At 56.3% G+C, this 17,419-nt stretch overlaps 1 protein-coding gene across 1 annotated transcript in view; it reads right to left on the bottom strand.

Annotated features, from left to right (window-relative positions):
* Positions 1 to 1,141: 1,141 nt before the first annotated feature.
* Positions 1,142 to 17,419, bottom strand: part of LOC100282345 (uncharacterized) — a 55,303-nt gene continuing 39,025 nt past the window's right edge. The window contains exon 3 of the mRNA NM_001155257.2: positions 1,142 to 1,726. Coding sequence (NP_001148729.1) covers positions 1,505 to 1,726 — 222 coding nt within the window. The 3' untranslated portion in view covers positions 1,142 to 1,504. The remainder of the gene's footprint in view (positions 1,727 to 17,419) is intronic.

Here is a 17,419-nt window from a genome sequence, read left to right as displayed (position 1 = left end):
AACTCCTTGTGCAACTTCCTAATAGAGCGCGATTTCTAGCATTGATTGGAAGCCCGTAGCTAGCCACACTCCCCCTTGACGACGTGGTTTGCATCTGCCTTCACTCTTACCTTTTGACCTAGTCAATGGTTCACTAGTCCCAGACGTCATTCTCTATCAGAATGAGTTTGAGAATTCTGTTTTAAAGGCCATTGCTAGAATGGAGCTGAGAACATAGGCACTTAAGAGCTTGTTTGGTTGCATGGGATGCCCCTCTAATCCCCATGCAACCAATCAAATTCTAAAAGTTAGAGAAACTAAAAAATAAAGACCCTGTTCTAGAGCTATTACTGGTGCTCCGTGCACACATATGATCTCGCACAAGAGCGGTGAATAGTGAGGACAGATATGGCTGACCAAGGCTTTCGTAACCATTCACGAAAGTAAGGTGTAACTGCGTGTATGTGAACATCTTTTCATACACGGTGTTTTTTATAAAGAAAATAGATTGAAGTGCACACAATGGGTTTCCTACACGTTTAAACAAGTTTGAACAAATTCGACTACCATATCAACTAATTTTTAGGCGTCAAGAAAATGCAACTGGACATGATTAACAAATACCAGACCGATAGAGGAGAAACCAAGCAACATGGCTCTCTCTAGCAATGAATTCTAAAGGCTTGTTTGGAAGCAAAGGAATTGTAGCCCCTCCAATCCTCCATCTCCCTTGCATGTGCTAAAGGAAATTGTACCCTATAATTAGGAGAGATTCTCGTCCTATATTCCTCCAACAATGTCATCTGATATCCCCTCTTGTCCCTCTAATTTTATGGGACAACATTGAAATAGTCCTATCTCAGCCCCTAACTTTAAAACAAACAACCTTATCTAAAGAATCGTCTCATCCCATCATTACAACCAAACACAATCTAACAGTACTCTAGATATAAAAGACAATGTTGGATCCTCTATATATATAGTTCCTATTTTCTCCTGAATCCATTATAATATTTTAAACAATAGATTTAACAAAACTAAAATTTATATAATATATGTAAGAGTATTATAAATAAATATATCTCTAATATAGATATTTATGTACAGAGACCGTGGATGGAGATAGTCTTTTGCTCCTCGTCTCAGCGGACAAAGCTACGGAGTCAAAAGCTGTCCGGCACCCACCCTCCAGGAAATGCACAGCGATTGCAATAAATAGGACATGTGAAGATCGACAGAGTTTGGTAAATCATGCAGAACCAAGACTGGTAAATCGTACAGAATCATAGGTGGGTAAATCATGCAGCAGCAAGGATCAACACGATCCATGCATGTATCAACTATAAAAAACACATTAAATCTGTTCACCATGCAACATCCTTACGATCCCAGCCCAAAATATGTATTTGGGCCATAGTCATAACCAGTTTAATTTTTATTTATAAAAAAAACACATTAAATTTGTTCACCGAAGACCATATAACACTTCTAAGCCCTAACCATAGCAGGGAAACCTAAGATCCTGTCAACTGCCAGCAGGCAAAGGATCCACCATGGCCTTCTTCTGAACACGGAAAAGATTGGAGCTCTTGTTAACAAGATGCTTCTTCAGAAACTTGTCTGAATAGGATGGATACTTCTTTTGAAGGTATGCCCGGAGACACTTGTGGTATGAGAAATCCTCCCAATCGCCATTTGTTCTAACGACAAAGAGACATCTTGACTTGAACTCAGGGTGCCTGTCAACCTTTTCAAAACAGTGTTTGGAAAAAAATTAGCAGTTCAGTTGGAAGAGCACAGAGGAGAACATGCCGTTACCATGGATGCAGTATGTAACAGAAGCACCACATCCTACACAGAAAATCAACAGCTGCTGCACCACAGTTTTCATCCTAACTTATTGGTATCCTTGTTATAAAAAATATTTGTAATTTTTTATACAAGAATGATCTGTTTCACTTATCCTAAGTCATCTGGACGGAGTGATCAATTGTAACAGATACTTCACCACATACTACTTTTCACTCCTATTTTACATAAAGCCCTTAACACTGGAATTTCTCAACATTGGATTCACCTGCGAGACCATTAGGGCAAAACAGAAGTGTAACACCTTGCCCAAACCCAATTCTGTGGAGGACTGACAACACATTATATGCCTTTTGGATGTCTACAAGGAATCAGCAATACAAAGACAATGCTGCTAGTGGGTCAGCAATGACTTCTGACTATTAGAGTGGACACACTAACTTAAGCTTTTGGGTTTAACCAATTGGTGCATGCAACTTAATATAGTATCAAAGTCAAAGAGTTCGAATCCTAGCAGAGCCCCTTTACTTCCACGTTTGCGCCTTCCTTTCTAGCTGCACGTGAGTGGGAGTGTTGAAATATATAAGTGGATTGCCTATCTTCTCCTAACAGCTTAAACTTTTGGGTTGAACTGGTTAGTGCGTCTACTCTTAACACTGACCAATCCTAATGTCCATACACTGTGGTAGCAGATAAACAAGAGCAGGAGATTGAAGATAGATGACCAACACTCCAACATAAATCTGAGATCTGTTACACTACACAGGTCTCCAAATTCTCACTAACATCATCCAAGTGTCTTTGCTTTTTAATCGATTATAAATGACTTAGAGAATGCAATGGGATTGAGTGGATGAGAATGTTTTGTTAAAGCTAGGAGATGGTATGACGGAAGGACAAAATGCGAAAACTAGAGTACACTGTGTGGCCGGTCAATGAACTTGTCTGTTGTAAGTCCCTAAATTCCAAAATGCAGAATTGACTCACTGACCTTGATATGGATCTCACTCATGGTCCAATAGGGTATAGACCAACATGGTGCGCTGTTGTGGTTCGCTATGAGATCCGTCATGCAGCTCCATGTCCACACCTGTGCATCACATTCACATGGGTGGTGGTGCCAAAACGCCACCATGGTCGTCATCTCCCTCCTTGAGACACTGGCCTCAACTCCTCAAACCCTCCTGTGTAGCCACACCTGCTCCCAATGTCCCACTCCTACCCCACTGCAGCCTCCAACTCCTTAGGTCCCCATGCCTCCCCTCTCTCCGCACCCACCACCTTCCCACCATCATCTCCCCTCTCGGACACGAAGGAGGCCCTAAACACTCATCATCCTCAACACCCTCACAAGGTCCATCCTCAACTCACTTGTGCTCCTGCTCAGCGCTGACAACCGCCGGCAAAACCCACAGTGTGCACCTGCTCCCAGACGGTATGGTGATGTCCTTCTACTTGTTTGTCGCACTAGATAGCGTTTGCCGAGGCCACAGACCCCCTCGACTTATTCATCAGGTGCAAGTCCTGTTTGGTCACCCTGTCTGCTGCCAATGTCCTTCAGGGAGAACAGGTGAACGAGTGTGGAGAGATGATGCAGGGCCAGGAAGGCTAGAAGGTGAAAGCAAGCAGCAGTTGCTGGGATGTCTAATGCAACTGCATCAAAGCAAGGGAGCTTCTCGGGTGCAGAAGCACAGTGGTATATGTCAAGGGCGTCGAGCCCCCGACTAGCTGGACCGCGGCTACACAGCTCGTAGCAGCCGGTCGTCCTCTCCGGTGAGGTTATCCCCCTCAACCGCAGGCTTATCAGAGAGAGAGATTAAGGATATAATTCTTGCTTAATTGATTGTCAAGTGATTACAAGCATATATAGCCAATGGTCCAACTGACATGAAGAAGGCTCTCCATGATTCTAGGGATTTCCAAAACAACTTCCTAATCTAATCCCTGCGGCGCCTGCCCAGCGCGCTCAGCCGCGCGGCGCACGTCGCAGGCGCGTCCGCGCCTGGCATATGTGCGTCCCCACATGACATCTCTCCCCGCTTCGAAGTCCAGCTCGTCCTGGAGCTGAAAGGAAGGGAACTGAGCCCGGAGGTCATCCAGATCCTCCCATGTAGCCGAAACAAGTGGTTCGCCCTGCCATTCAACGAGCACATGGCGCACTCCTCGGGCCAGCCGAGCTTGAGTCACCCAGACAGTTGCAGGCACCACAGCACCGTGCAGGAGCAGAGGCAGCAGCGATGGAACGACCGGCGGGGTACCAACAAACTTCTTGAGGACTGTAAGTATAGGGACTCTAACTCTCATCAAGAGGATGACACTATGAGTTGGGGCAATTTTCTGTTTATTTCCTCAAACACTACACAATGTCATACCCTTAGAAGGGTTGGAGACACATATTTATAGCCCTAGGGGCTGCACTACACTGCACTACATACTACACTACACACCGCAGCACACAGGTGCTGTCCTCTAGATACTAAAGTGCTAAAGTGCAGTCAAAACTGCAACTACTGTCTTGCTGCTGTGCCTAACTGCTACTGTCCTGCTGGCTGCAGCAGTCAAAAGACTGCTACTGCAGTGCAGTCAAAAGACTGCAACTGCTGCTGTCTCCAACTGCACTGCTGCTATTCTGCAGCAGTCAAAAGATGTTGTCTCCAACTGCACTGCTGCTGTTCTGCAGCAGTCAAAAGGTGTTGTCTGCTGTCCTGTTCACCACACAAGACCACATGACTTATTCTATCATTCTCCCCCTAAGTCTTGTGCGTCGTCCTGTGGGAAAGTGGAGCCATCCCAGACCTGGAACAAAGCTCAAGGAGCTTAATCCTCCCAAGGGGCTTGGTGAGCAAATCTGCAAGCTGATCCTTGGTGTTGATGTAGCGTGCATGGATGCTCCCTTCTGCCAAACAGTCACGGATAAAGTGGTATCTCACCCGGATGTGCTTGCTCCGTTCATGGAACACGGGGTTCTTGGCCAATGCCAAGGCGGACAGGCTGTCCACCCGAAGTTCCACTGCTCCAACGTCTCTCCCGAGGAGATCACTGAGTAGGCGAGCAAGCCAGAGCGCCTGAGTTGAAGCGGTGGAGGCCGCTATGTACTCGGCCTCGCAGCTGGACATGGCCACCACCTGCTGCTTGAACGACTGCCAGCTGATGGGGCACTTGCCGAGGAAGAAGAGGATCCCGCTTGTGCTCTTGCTGGTGTCGATGTCGCCGGCGTGGTCGCTGTCGCTGTACCCGACAAGGTGTGCCTCCCCAGGGCACCTTGGGTAGTAGAGACCATGGTCGAGAGTCCCCGTAACATAGCGGATGATCCTCTTCACAGCCTGCTCATGCTTCGTCGTCGGTCGCTGCAGGAACCGACTAACGTAGCCGACGGAGTATGCCAAGTCAGGCCGTGTGTGGACGAGGTAGCGAAGGCTCCCCACAAGACGCCGGTACTGTGTAGCATCCACCTCCTCCGTCATGCTATCGCGACTCAGCTTCAGCCTCTCCTCCATCGGAGTGAGAGCTAAGTTGCAGTTGGTGAGCCCACCCAGCTCAACAATGCGCTTGGCGTAGGCGGTCTGGCGAAGTGTGATCCCGGAGTCTCCCTGGTGCACCTCAATCCCCAGGTAGAAGGAGAGATGCCCCAGGTCACTCATTTGGAAGGTGGCCTTCATCTCTTCCTTGAACGCTGCCACCTCTACATCCTTGGCGCCGGTGATCACCAAATCGTCGACGTAGACACCCACCAGCAGGGCATTTTCTCCATTGCCCCGCCGATAGATGGCCGCCTCGTGCGGGCTTGGCATGAATCCCATCCTCTTCAGCGTGGAATCCAGCTTGGCATTCCACGCCCTCGGTGCCTGTCGCAAGCCGTAGAGGGCATTGCGCAGGCGCAACACCTTGCCATCCTTGCCAGGGATCGCAAAACCTGGCGGCTGGTGTACGTAGACTTCTTCCTTTAAGTCGCCGTTAAGAAACGCCGACTTGACGTCCATGTGATGAACGTGCCAGCCCTGCTGGGCTGACAGCAATGAGGAGTCGCATGGATTCCATCCGTGCCACGGGGGCGAAAGCATCGTCGAAGTCGATCCCCTCCTGCTGTAGGAAACCGCGTGCCACCAAGCGAGCCTTGTGCTTGACGATGGCGCCGGCTTCATCCCTCTTCAGTTTGAACACCCACTTAAGGGTGATCGCGCGATGACCATGAGGGAGGTCAGCGAGCTCCCAAGTGCGGTTCGTCTCAACCGCTTCCATCTCCGACTGCATCGCGGCACGCCAAGCCGCATGTTTCTAGGCCTCCTCGAAAGACCGAGGCTCACCATCGTCGCATGCAAGATGCAACTCTCCTGCCAGAATGCGGGACGCAGGGCCCGGCACCGACGAGTCGATGAGAAGGCCCTCCACCCTTCGATACCGCAACGGCTCGCCGTCGTAGCACGCGTCGATGCGCTCCTCGTCGCGGGAGAGCGGGGTCACGAGCTCCATTGGGTCGTGCTCGACACGAGCTGGTGTCGGAGAGGACATTCCCGGAGAGGGCACCGTCGGTGCTGGAGTACGTGGTGGCGAAGAGCTCGGTGTAGTCGAGGTCGTGGCTGGAGTGCGTGGTAGTGAAGAGCTCGTTGTAGCCGGAGCTGGAGAGCGTGGCGCTGGAGTCGGTGGAGACTTGGGGGCTGGGGTAGACCTGCTCGGAGAAGAGTTGCCTACTCCCCCAGCTCCCTCAAAGTGGACGTACTCGATGGTGAAGTCGTCGTACGTCGGAGTCGTGTCGTCGTCCACCGCCTTGTCCCACGCCCATCCTCGCCCTTCGTCGAACACTACGTCGCGCGCCGTGCGCACACGCTGTGTTCCTGGGTCAAGGATGTGGTAGGCCTTCGAGCCCTCCGCGTAGCCAATGAACACCCCCGGGGTGCTCCTGTCGTCGAGCTTGCCGATGTGGGCAAGCTCCTTGGTGAACGCGAGGCAGCCGAAGACCCGTAGGTGAGAGACCGTCGGCTTGCGCCCATGCCAAGCCTCGTACGGTGTCATCCCGTTGAGTGCCTTGGTGGGCGAGCGGTTGAGGATGTACACCGCTGTCACCACCGCCTCTCCCCAGAAGACAGCCGGCATTCCCCTCTGTTTGAGGAGAGCCCGAGCCATCCCCACAACCGTCTGGTTGCGCCGCTCGACGACGTCGTTCTGCTGCGGGCTGTACGGCGCGGAGTAGTGGCGCTGAACGCCCTCATCCGCGCAGTACGACACGAACTCAGCCGCCGTGAATTCGCCGCCGTTGTCGGTGCACAGCACGCGCAACTTGCGGCCGCACTCCGCCTCCGCAGCGACCTTCACACGCCTGATGGCGTTCGCAGCCTCTCCCTTGCTCCCAAGGATCATCACCCACATGTAGCAGGAGAGATCGTCGACGAGCAGCAAGAAGTAGCGTCGTCCTCCTGGTGTGGCTGGTGTCACCGGGCCACATAAGTCCCCATGCACGAGCTCGAGCCTCTCCTTGGCTCGAAAGCTCGACTGCTGGGGAAAGGGGAGCTGTCTCTGCTTTGTCAACACGCAGACATCGCAGAATTGCTCCACATGGTCAAGGCACGGCAGGCCTCGTACCATCTCCTTGGCACTGAACCGCTTCAGGGCCTCGAAGTTAAGGTGCCCGAAGCGCTCGTGCCACTGTCATGCCCCGTCGTCTCGACGAGCAGCAAGGCAGCAAGGTTGTGCCACCTTCACATTGAGGATGTATAGCTGATTTGGACTCCTGCGTACCTTGGCAAGAAGGCAACGAGAGGGATCCCAGATCCTCATGACTCCATGCTCGACCTCCACGCGCGAACCGTTCTCATCCAGTTGTCCCAAGCTGATGATAGAGTTCCTCAACGCGGGGATGTAGTAGACTCCGGTGAGCAGTCTGTGCTCACCAGACGCGGCGGTGAAGACGACTGAGCCGGCACCCTTGATCTCTACGCCGGAGGCATCCCCAAACTTGACGGAGCCTCGGACGCTAGAGTCAAGCTCAGTGAAGAACTCCCGTTGGCCGGTCATGTGATGAGTGGCGCCGGTGTCGAGGCACCATCCTTCGATCATGTCCTTGTTGGAGCCGTCGCCGAGGAAAGCGCGTGCTTTCGACTCATCAAGGTGGAGGAGTGCCGCTGTGGCCGGTGCCGCTGGAGATGGCTCGATGCTTGCATGTGCTAGGAGCAGAGCCTCCGCCTCCGCCTGTGCGACGTTGGCCTGGCCACGTCGTGGCTGTCGACAGTCCCTGGCCCAGTGGCCAAGCTTGCCGCAGTTGTGACAGCCATCGTCTCGTGCCGGCTTCTTGTTGCCGACGGCGCCGCCTTGGGCACCTCCACGGGCACCACCCTCAGCATGTCCTCGCGCCCCGGCCTGGGCGCCTCCACGCGCCTTGCGCGGCTTGCCGCGTTTGCGGCCACGTGTCAAGGACTCCCCCTTCTTCTGGTCACCCTGGCAGGCCTCCCACTGCTCCCGAGTGAGATGTAGCTTCCCGCCAATAGTGATAGGGCCAGAGGGAGCCTGTGGTTCGTCGCCGTCGACCACCTTGAGACGACCTATCGCCTCTTCGATCGTCATCGTGGAGAGGTCTAGCAGAGACTCGATCGAGCGAGCGATCTGCTTGTACTTCTCGGGGATGCAACGGAAGAGCTTCTCAACAGCTCTCTCCTCATCGTAGGTGTCGTCGCCGAACTGCACCATCTTCTGCAACAGAGTGTTGAGGCGGAGAGCAAAGTCATCAACATCCTCATCTGGCTTGAAGGCCAGGTTCTCCCACTCCTTGCGAAGTGCCTGCAGTGTGGTCTTGCGGGCACGGTCGCTGCCGATGCGGGTCGCAGCGATGGCGTCCCAGGCCTCCTTGGCAGTCCGCTTCTGGGAAAGCGAAAACTGCATCTCGGACGGGACTGCAGCAATGAGGGCATCCAGCGCCCGCCGATCCTCGTGGTAGTCAACGTCGCCGTACAGAACTGCTTCCCACATTTAGCGAACCTGGAGCCGTACCCTCATCACCGCGGCCCACTCGACGTAGTTGGTCTTGGTGAGGGTAGGCCACCCACCGCCAGGACCGATGTCCCTGACAATGGTCTGGGCCATGCGGCGACCATGGTACCGATCCATGGAGGGAGAGTCGCGCCGCCTGTAGAGGCCACGATCTCCGTCGACCCGGTCGCCGCCACCGGGAGCACCGCCGGCGCGTCTACGCCCGTCTGGGCTGCCGCCGCGTGCGCCCTCGCCCGGAGCGCCGTCAGCGCGTCGGCGCCAATCTGGGCTGCAGCCACACGCGCCCCCATGGGGGTGCGCGGCTGCCCACTGTGCCGCCTGCTCTCGCGCTGCTTCTCTCGCCAGCCTGAGCTCTTCGTCGGTGTTGTCGTCGACAGAAGCAGAGCTGCCAGCTCTACTGCCGCGCGAAACCTCAAGCTCTGCTGCCGCCGCACGTGCAGCATCCGCCGCCTCCGCTGCTTCTACTTCCGCTCTCGCTGCTGCCAGTTCCGCTGCCGCCAGCCGTGCTGCCCTCGCCGTTGTCGCTGCAGCCGCTGCTGCTGCTCGCTCTCTTTCTTGTGCCGCGGCGACCTCGGCTTCCAGCTGGCGCCGCGCACTCGAAGTGACTGAGCGTAGGAACATGGTGGGCTAGTGAGGGGTCGCTACGTGCGGAAGAGGCTGTCTCAGACGAAAGGTTGCTCGTCTGAGCAGGAGAGGAAGGAACAGTTGGAGCTCTTGCTGCCGACTGAGTGTGGGGAGAGGCGCGGGAAGGAGATGAGCACGAGATGTTTAGGCTGCAGGATAGTTTCCCTCTGATACCAATTGTAAGTAGAGGGACTCTAACTCTCATCAAGAGGATGACACTATGAGTTGGGGCAATTTTCTGTTTATTTCCTCAAACACTACACAATGTGTCAAGGGCGGTATTGCCCAAGGTAGGAGGACCTCGGCTACGTAGATCGTAGCCTTGACCCGTGGTTGCCGGCAGGGTTATGCCCCCACGCCGAGCTACCCGTCGACAGGAGAAGTTCTCCTGGTCGCCGGTTAGAGAAGAGAGGAAGAGACTTGATGGGTAATTCTTTATTGATTTCCAAGTGCCCCCATACATGGCTATATATAGCCGGCGGCTTACACAAATGGAGAAGGTTCTCCTTGATTGAAGATCTAATCAAAATAGGAAGGATACTAATCAGCTAGCTACTTTCTCTCCTAGCCAATCTCCTTCTATGTTTGCTGCATGCACAATCAATCAGGCGGTCGCCTTCTATGTTTGCTGCATGCGCAATCAATCAGATGGCTACTTTCCATCCTAGCCACTCACCTGCTGCGCATGTGCCTTTGCTGCCTGCTCAGCTCGGCGCACATCGCGGGCTCTCCTACGCCTGGCGTATGTGTGGCCGTACATGACATCTCTCCGCTCCTCGAGAAGCAGCTTGTCCTCGAGCTGAAAGGTTGGGAATTTGTCGGTGAAAGTGTCCATGTCCTCCCAAGTCACAGATGCAGGCGACTGATCTTTCCACTACACCAGCACCTGGCGTACACCGCGGTTGAGCCGGGTTCGGATGGCCCTAGCTGGCTCCAAGGTGACTGCCCCATGGTGAAGTGGGGGTAGTGGCGGTGTAACCTACGGTGGTGTGCCGTGATACTTTTTGAGGACGCCCACATGAAATACGTCGTGGATGCGAGCGCGGCCCGGAAGCTCGAGGCGGACAGCGACCTCGTTGATGAGTTCCAGCACACGGTAGGGCCCATAGAACCGGGGCTTCAGCTTGCCGGTGGAGTCAGTGGCGAGGGAGGCCGGGGAGCGGTGTCGGAGACGGAGCAGCACCCATTCGCCCACCTGATACGTGACGGCGCGGTGTCCCTGGTCATAATACTTCTTCTGGACAGCCTGTGCCTGTTCCAGTCGATGGCGGACATCAGCGAGGAACTCTTCGCGCTCCTCCATGGTTCTAGCCACTGCCGCGACACGTGTGTCCCCCGGTTCATAGGACCGGATGGACGGAGGCTCACGCCCGTAGACGATCTTGAAAGGCGTGTCGCGGAGAGAGCTCTGGTAGGCGGTGTTGAAGACGTACTCCGCCCATGGGAGCCATTGGAGCCACTGGCGAGGCCGATCGCTCGTTAGGCACCGCAGGTACATGATGATTACCCTGTTTGCCGACTCGGACTGGCCGTCCGACTGAGGGTGGAAAGCCGACGTCATGTGGAGACTGGTCCCCATCAACCGCATGATCTCCTTCCAGAACTTGGAGGTGAACACGACGTCGCGGTCCGACACCAAGGACTGTGGCACCCCATGAAGGCGTACAATCTCCGCGAAGAATGCCTGAGCCACGGACTCTGCTGAGTAGGGGTGTGCCAGTGGAATAAAGTGGCAGTACTTGCTGAATCTGTCTACCACCGTCAAGATGACGGACTTGCCGCGCACTCGGGGCAGGGCTTCGACGAAGTCCAGCGCCACATCCGTCCAGACTCCCTGCGGAATTGGTAGGGGAAGGAGGAGTCCGGCCGGGTGTAGGTGCTCTGACTTGTGGCGCTGGCAGGTAGGGCACTCCCGGACATAATCTTGGACCACCTGCTTCATGTTAGGGAAATGGAAGTCACGTCGAAGGCGATGTAGCGTGCGCTGGACCCCTTCGTGGCCCTCGGCATGCACAGCTGCGAGCAGTTCACGGAGCAGCGGTGAAGAAGGGGGTAGGTAGAGCCAGCCCGCGTACTGGACCATCCCGTCAACCACCTCCCACGGCGTGCGCTTGGTGCCGGCCTGCACCTCGTCACGAATGGCAGTGAGTGCTGGATCGGTGAGCTATGCCTGACGAAGACGGTCCAGGACGTCGAAACGCGGTGCCGAGAGGGCCAGCAGCGCCCCATCGTCCGGCGTGTCGCGGCGGGAGAGGGCATCCGCCACCACATTGGTTGACCCCGGCTTATACTCGACGGAGAAATCGAAGCCCAGGAGCTTGCCGACCGAATGATGCTGCGGAAGCGTCGCGAGCCGCTGGTCCAGCAGGTACTTGAGGCTGTAGTGGTCGGTTTTGACGATGAACCGGCGTCCCCAAAGGTACGGCCTCCAGTGTCGGACCGCCAGGACGAGGCCGATGAGCTCCCGTTCGTAAGCCGCCAGCGCCTGATGCCGGGGTGCGACAGCCCGGCTGAAGAATGCGATGGGGTGGCCCCCCTGGACCATCACCGCGCCGAAACCGTGGGACGATGCGTCGCACTCAACGACGAATGGCTTGGAGAAGTCCGGCATGGTGAGGACGAGGGCCGAGGTGACCGCGTCCTTGAGGGCGACAAACGCCTCCGCGGCTCCTGCGCTCCAAGAGAATCCATCCTTCTTCAACAAGGCCGTCAATGGCGCTGCCACGGTACCGTAGTGGTGGACGAACTTCCGGTAATAGCCCGTCAGTCCGAGGAAACCCCGTACCGCCCGTGCGGATCGCGGCGTGGGCCAGTCCCGGATGGCCTGGACTTTGGCCGGATCCATGGCGACGCCTGCCTCGGAGATGACGTGGCCAAGGTAGCCGACCTTTGTCGCGCCGAACGCACACTTGGTGCGTTTTAGGAACAGCTGGTGACGTTGGAGCTCCTCGAGGACGGCGCGGAGGTGTCGAAGGTGTTCACCCCAGCTCTTACTGTAGATCAAAATGTCGTCAAAGAACACAAGAACAAACCGACGAAGAAACGGTCGCAGCACGTCATTCATCAAAGCCTGGAACGTTGCTGGGGCGTTGCACAACCCGAACGGCATCACCAGGAACTCGTAGAGGCCGTCGTGGGTGCGGAAGGCCGTCATGTGGACGTCCCCCGGGCGCATCCGGACCTGGTGGTAGCCCGAGCGTAGGTCGAGCTTGGTGAAGAACTTCGCGCCGTGGAGTTCGTCCAGCAACTCGTCCACCACCGGAATCGGAAACGCATCCTTGACGGTAAGCGCGTTCAGCGCCCTGTAGTCGACGCAGAACCGCCAGGAGCCGTCCGGCTTCTTGACGAGAAGTACTGGTGAGGAGAACGCCGAGTCGCTGCGTCGGACAATGCCTTGCTCGATCATGGCGGCGCACTGCCGCTCGAGCTCGTCTTTGTGTGCCGCCGGGTATCGGTACGGGCGGACCGCCACAGGCAGCGCTCCCGGTTTGAGGATGATGCGGTGGTCACGGGAGCGCTTGGGTGGAAGACTGCGTGGCTCGGTGAAGACGTGGCCGAGGGAGTGCAGGAGGGCGTCGAGGAGGGGCTCCTGGGCTGGCTGGAGCTGTAGTGTTGGCGTCGGTGGCGCCGTGACTGCGCAGACGGCCGGCTTGTCCGAGGATGCGAGGCCGGCCCAGCAGACAGCGCGTCCCTCGCGCTGGAACTGCATAGTCCGCGCGGCGACATCCCAGACGATGGGCCCGAGGGTTCCCAACCACTGCGTGCCGAGGACGAGGTCGAAACCTGCCAAGGGCATGACGAAGAGGTCGACGTGGAACGTGTCGCCCTGCACCCTGATCGGCGCGTCGCGGATGACCCCCGGGCAAGTGACGCGCTCGCCGTTAGCCACGGTGGCGGTGAGCCTTGGGCGCGGTTGGATGTGCATCCCGGAGCGGTACGCTGCACGCTCGCCGATGAAGTTGTGCGTGGATCCCGTGTCGAGGAGGGCGACCAGCACTGCGGTCCCGAGGAACGCACGGACTTGTAGCGTGTCGAAGGTTGGCACTCCGGCCACGGCATGTAGGGAGTAGATGGGGCCCTCCTCTGCTGGGACAGCATCGCCCGCGGCGTCGACTGCCATCTCCAGTTCAATGCCTTCAACGTAGAAGAGGCGGCGACAGGTGCGGTTGTGGCCGCGGGAGTACTGCTCATCGCAGTTGAAGCACAACCCGAGCCGACGGCGTTCCTGCTGTTCTTCCACGGAGAGACGGCGGCCCGGTTGCCGCTCGCGTGCGGCTGGCGCAGCACCCGCCGGTGGTGCCGGCAGCGCAAGGAGTGGGGGCGCCTGCTGAGGTTTACTGGTGGCCGGTGGAGCGCGGTGCGCCGGCCTGGCCGGGGCTGCCGCCATCTTGTCGAGCTCCATCAGCTCCACTTGCCGGGCGAGGCTCATGGCCGCGGCCAGCGTCTCCGGGTTGTGAAGCCGGACGGCGTGGTTGAGGGGTGGAAGCAGACCTCCCGTGAAGAGCTGGACTCGCTGGGCCTCGTCGAGCCGCCCAGCGCGGAAGAGGAGGCTCTGGAAGCGGTTGGAGTATTCCTCCACCGTCCCGGTGCGTCGGCACTCCGTCAGCTCGAAGAGGGGCGCCGAGCGCATCGGTGGTCCGAATCGCAGATCAATGAGATCTTTGAAACGTCCCCACGACGGCGTGCCTTCGTCCTCCTGAAGTTGCATGAACCATTCCTGGGCGACGTCTTCGAGGTTGTATGACGCCATCCCGACGCGCTCCTCGGCCATGGTACGCTGCTGACGAAAATATGACTCACATTTGTTGAGGAAGAGGCGCGGGTCAGACTTCCCGTCAAAACGGGGAAAGTCCCACTTCTGGAACCTGGGGGGCCGATCCGGTTCACGAGGAGGCTCCATGCGATTGCCGCCACCAACGCCAGATGACGAGGATGCCTTGTCCTTCAAGGAAGCCATCTCGATCTTCATCTCCTTGATCTCCATCTTGAGCTCCGAATGCCATGATTTCATCATCTCCATGAGGTCGGCCATGGAGGGCTCCGACATGGTGTTGGAGTGACCGGTGGAAGTGGTGGAGGCTGAGGGCGAGGGTGGGGTTGAGGGCTGTTTAGTGGCTGCGGTGGTGGAAGTTGATGGTTGTGAAGAAGACGAGGATCGTCGGCTTCATGATACCAGGTTGTCAAGGGCGGTATTGCCCAAGGTAGGAGGACCTCGGCTACGTAGATCGTAGCCTTGACCCGTGGTTGCCGGCAGGGTTATGCCCCCACGCCGAGCTACCCGTCGACAGGAGAAGTTCTCCTGGTCGCCGGTTAGAGAAGAGAGGAAGAGACTTGATGGGTAATTCTTTATTGATTTCCAAGTGCCCCCATACATGGCTATATATAGCCGGCGGCTTACACAAATGGAGAAGGTTCTCCTTGATTGAAGATCTAATCAAAATAGGAAGGATACTAATCAGCTAGCTACTTTCTCTCCTAGCCAATCTCCTTCTATGTTTGCTGCATGCACAATCAATCAGGCGGTCGCCTTCTATGTTTGCTGCATGCGCAATCAATCAGATGGCTACTTTCCATCCTAGCCACTCACCTGCTGCGCATGTGCCTTTGCTGCCTGCTCAGCTCGGCGCACATCGCGGGCTCTCCTACGCCTGGCGTATGTGTGGTCGTACATGACACAATGTCAGACCCTTAGAAGGGTTGGGGACACATATTTATAGCCCTAGGGGCTGCACTACACTGCACTACATACTACACTACACACCGCAGCACACAGGTGATGTCCTCTAGATACTAAAGTGCTAAAGTGCAGTCAAAACTGCAACTACTGTCTTGCTGCTGTGCCTAACTGCTACTGTCCTGCTGGCTGCAGCAGTCAAAAGACTGCTACTGCAGTGCAGTCAAAAGACTGCAACTGCTGCTGTCTCCAACTGCATTGCTGCTATTCTGCAGCAGTCAAAAGATGTTGTCTCCAACTGCACTGTTGCTGTTCTGCAACAGTCAAAAGGTGTTGTCTGCTGTCCTGTTCACCACACAAGACCACATGACTTATTCTATCAAGGACGCCGACATAGAACACATCATGAATGCAAGCGCCGGGAGGAAGCTGTAGCCGCACCGCCACCTCGTTGATGAGCTCCGCCACCTGGTACGGCCCGACGTATCGCGGCTTGAGCTTCCCTGTTGCCGAGCGTGGGAGGGATGTAGCCAGCTGCCGAAGGCGAAGAAGAGCCCAATCGCCGACCTGGAAGGACACTGGCATGTGGTGCTGGTCGTAGACGCGCTTCTGTACCGCCTGTGCCTGTTCAAATACATGACGATGACCCGGTTGGTGGCCTCGGTCTGGCCATCTGTCTGCGGGTGAAAGGCGAACGACATGTAGAGCTTCGTCCCAATGAGCCGCATGAGTTCCTGCCAGAACGCCGAGGTGAACACTGGATCGCGGTCCGAGACGATGGGCTGCAGAACACCATGGAGGTGAACGATGTCGGTGAAGAAGGCGTGAGCGACGTCGGCGGTGTAGGGGTGCGCCAGGGGAATGAAATGGCAGTACTTGCTGAAGCAATCCACGAGAGAGAGGATGATTGTCTTGCTTTGCACCTTGGGCAGCGCCTCGATGAAGTTGATGCCGATGTCAGCCCACACACCAGACGGAACCGATAGTGGCTACAACAAACCGGCTGGCCTGAGGTGGTCGAACTTGTACTGCTGACAGGTGACGCAGGCCTTCACGAAATCCTACACCAAGCGACGCATGTTGGGAAAATGGAAATCCCGCCGGAGCCTGTGGAGGGGGCGATGAATGCCCTTATGACCATCGTTGTTGACTGCGGCCAAGATCTCCTGCAGCAGCGACGACACCAGGGGAATGTACAGGCGGCCGTCGAGGGCGACCATATCGTCCACCAGCGCCCATGGAGCGACGCGAGTGCCAGCCCGGACCTCATCGTGGATGGCGATCAGGGCTAGGGGTGGTAATGGATCGTGATCCAAATAGTTCTTCACAAAATGTCAAGGCCCTAAATAAATTATAGTTAAAAAATGGCTAGAAATAGAGTCCGATCCTAACCCGATTCAATCCTTAAATCTTATAGTGCAAGATTTATAGCCCATTGTCAGCCCTAACCAGGGCCGAATCAGTGGCCTGGGCGTGGCGGAGGCACTTGATGAAGTCAAAGCGGGGCGCCGAAATAGCCATCACCTCCCTTACGTCATTGTCGCGGCGAGAGAGGGCGTCAGCGACGACGTTCGTGGCGCCCGACCGGTACTCCACCGAGAAATCGAAGCCCAGGAGCTTGCCGACCCAGTGGTGCAGAGGGATCGTGGCGAGGCGCTGATCGAGGAAGTACTTCAGGCAGTACTGGTCAGTTTTGACGATGAAGCGCCGCCCCCACAGATACAAGCGCCAATGTCGTACCACCTGGACGAGGTCGATGAGCTCACGCTCGTAGGCGGCTAGCGAGCAGTGTCGCGGTGCCACAGGCCTGCTGAAGAAGGCGACCGGATGGCCCTGCTGGACCAGTACCAACAGTACCGCGCCGAAGCCGAACAACGATGTGTCGCACTCGACGGTGAACAGCTAGGCGAGGACGGGGGCGGACGTGACGGCGGCCTTGAGCGCTGTGAATGTCGCGGCTGTCGTGTCGTCCCAGGAGAAGCCCTCCTTGAGTAGGGCTGTTAGTGGTGTCGCGATCGCCCCGTAGTTGTGGACGAACTTGCGATAGTACTCGGCGAGGCCGAGGAAACCACGCACAGCCCGGGCGAACGTGGAGTCGGCCAATCATGGATCACCTGCACCTTGGCTGGGTCCATGGCCACACCCGCCGCGGATATGACATGACCGAGGTAGGCGACGGAAGAAGCACCAAAAGAGCACTTGGTGCGCTTGACGAAGAGTTGGTGGCGGCGTAGTTCGTCAAGGACGGCCCAGAGGTGGCGAAGATGATCAGCCCACATCTTGATGTAAATCAGAATATCGTCAAAAAATACCAGGACGAAGCGACGCAGGAACGGGCGAAGCACGTCGTTCATC

The sequence above is a fragment of the Zea mays genome, chromosome 7, assembly GCF_902167145.1.
Source record: "Zea mays cultivar B73 chromosome 7, Zm-B73-REFERENCE-NAM-5.0, whole genome shotgun sequence".
Taxonomy (NCBI): domain Eukaryota; kingdom Viridiplantae; phylum Streptophyta; class Magnoliopsida; order Poales; family Poaceae; genus Zea; species Zea mays.
The sequence above is the reverse complement of the archived record's forward strand: the minus strand, read 5'-3'. Positions and strand labels throughout refer to the sequence as shown.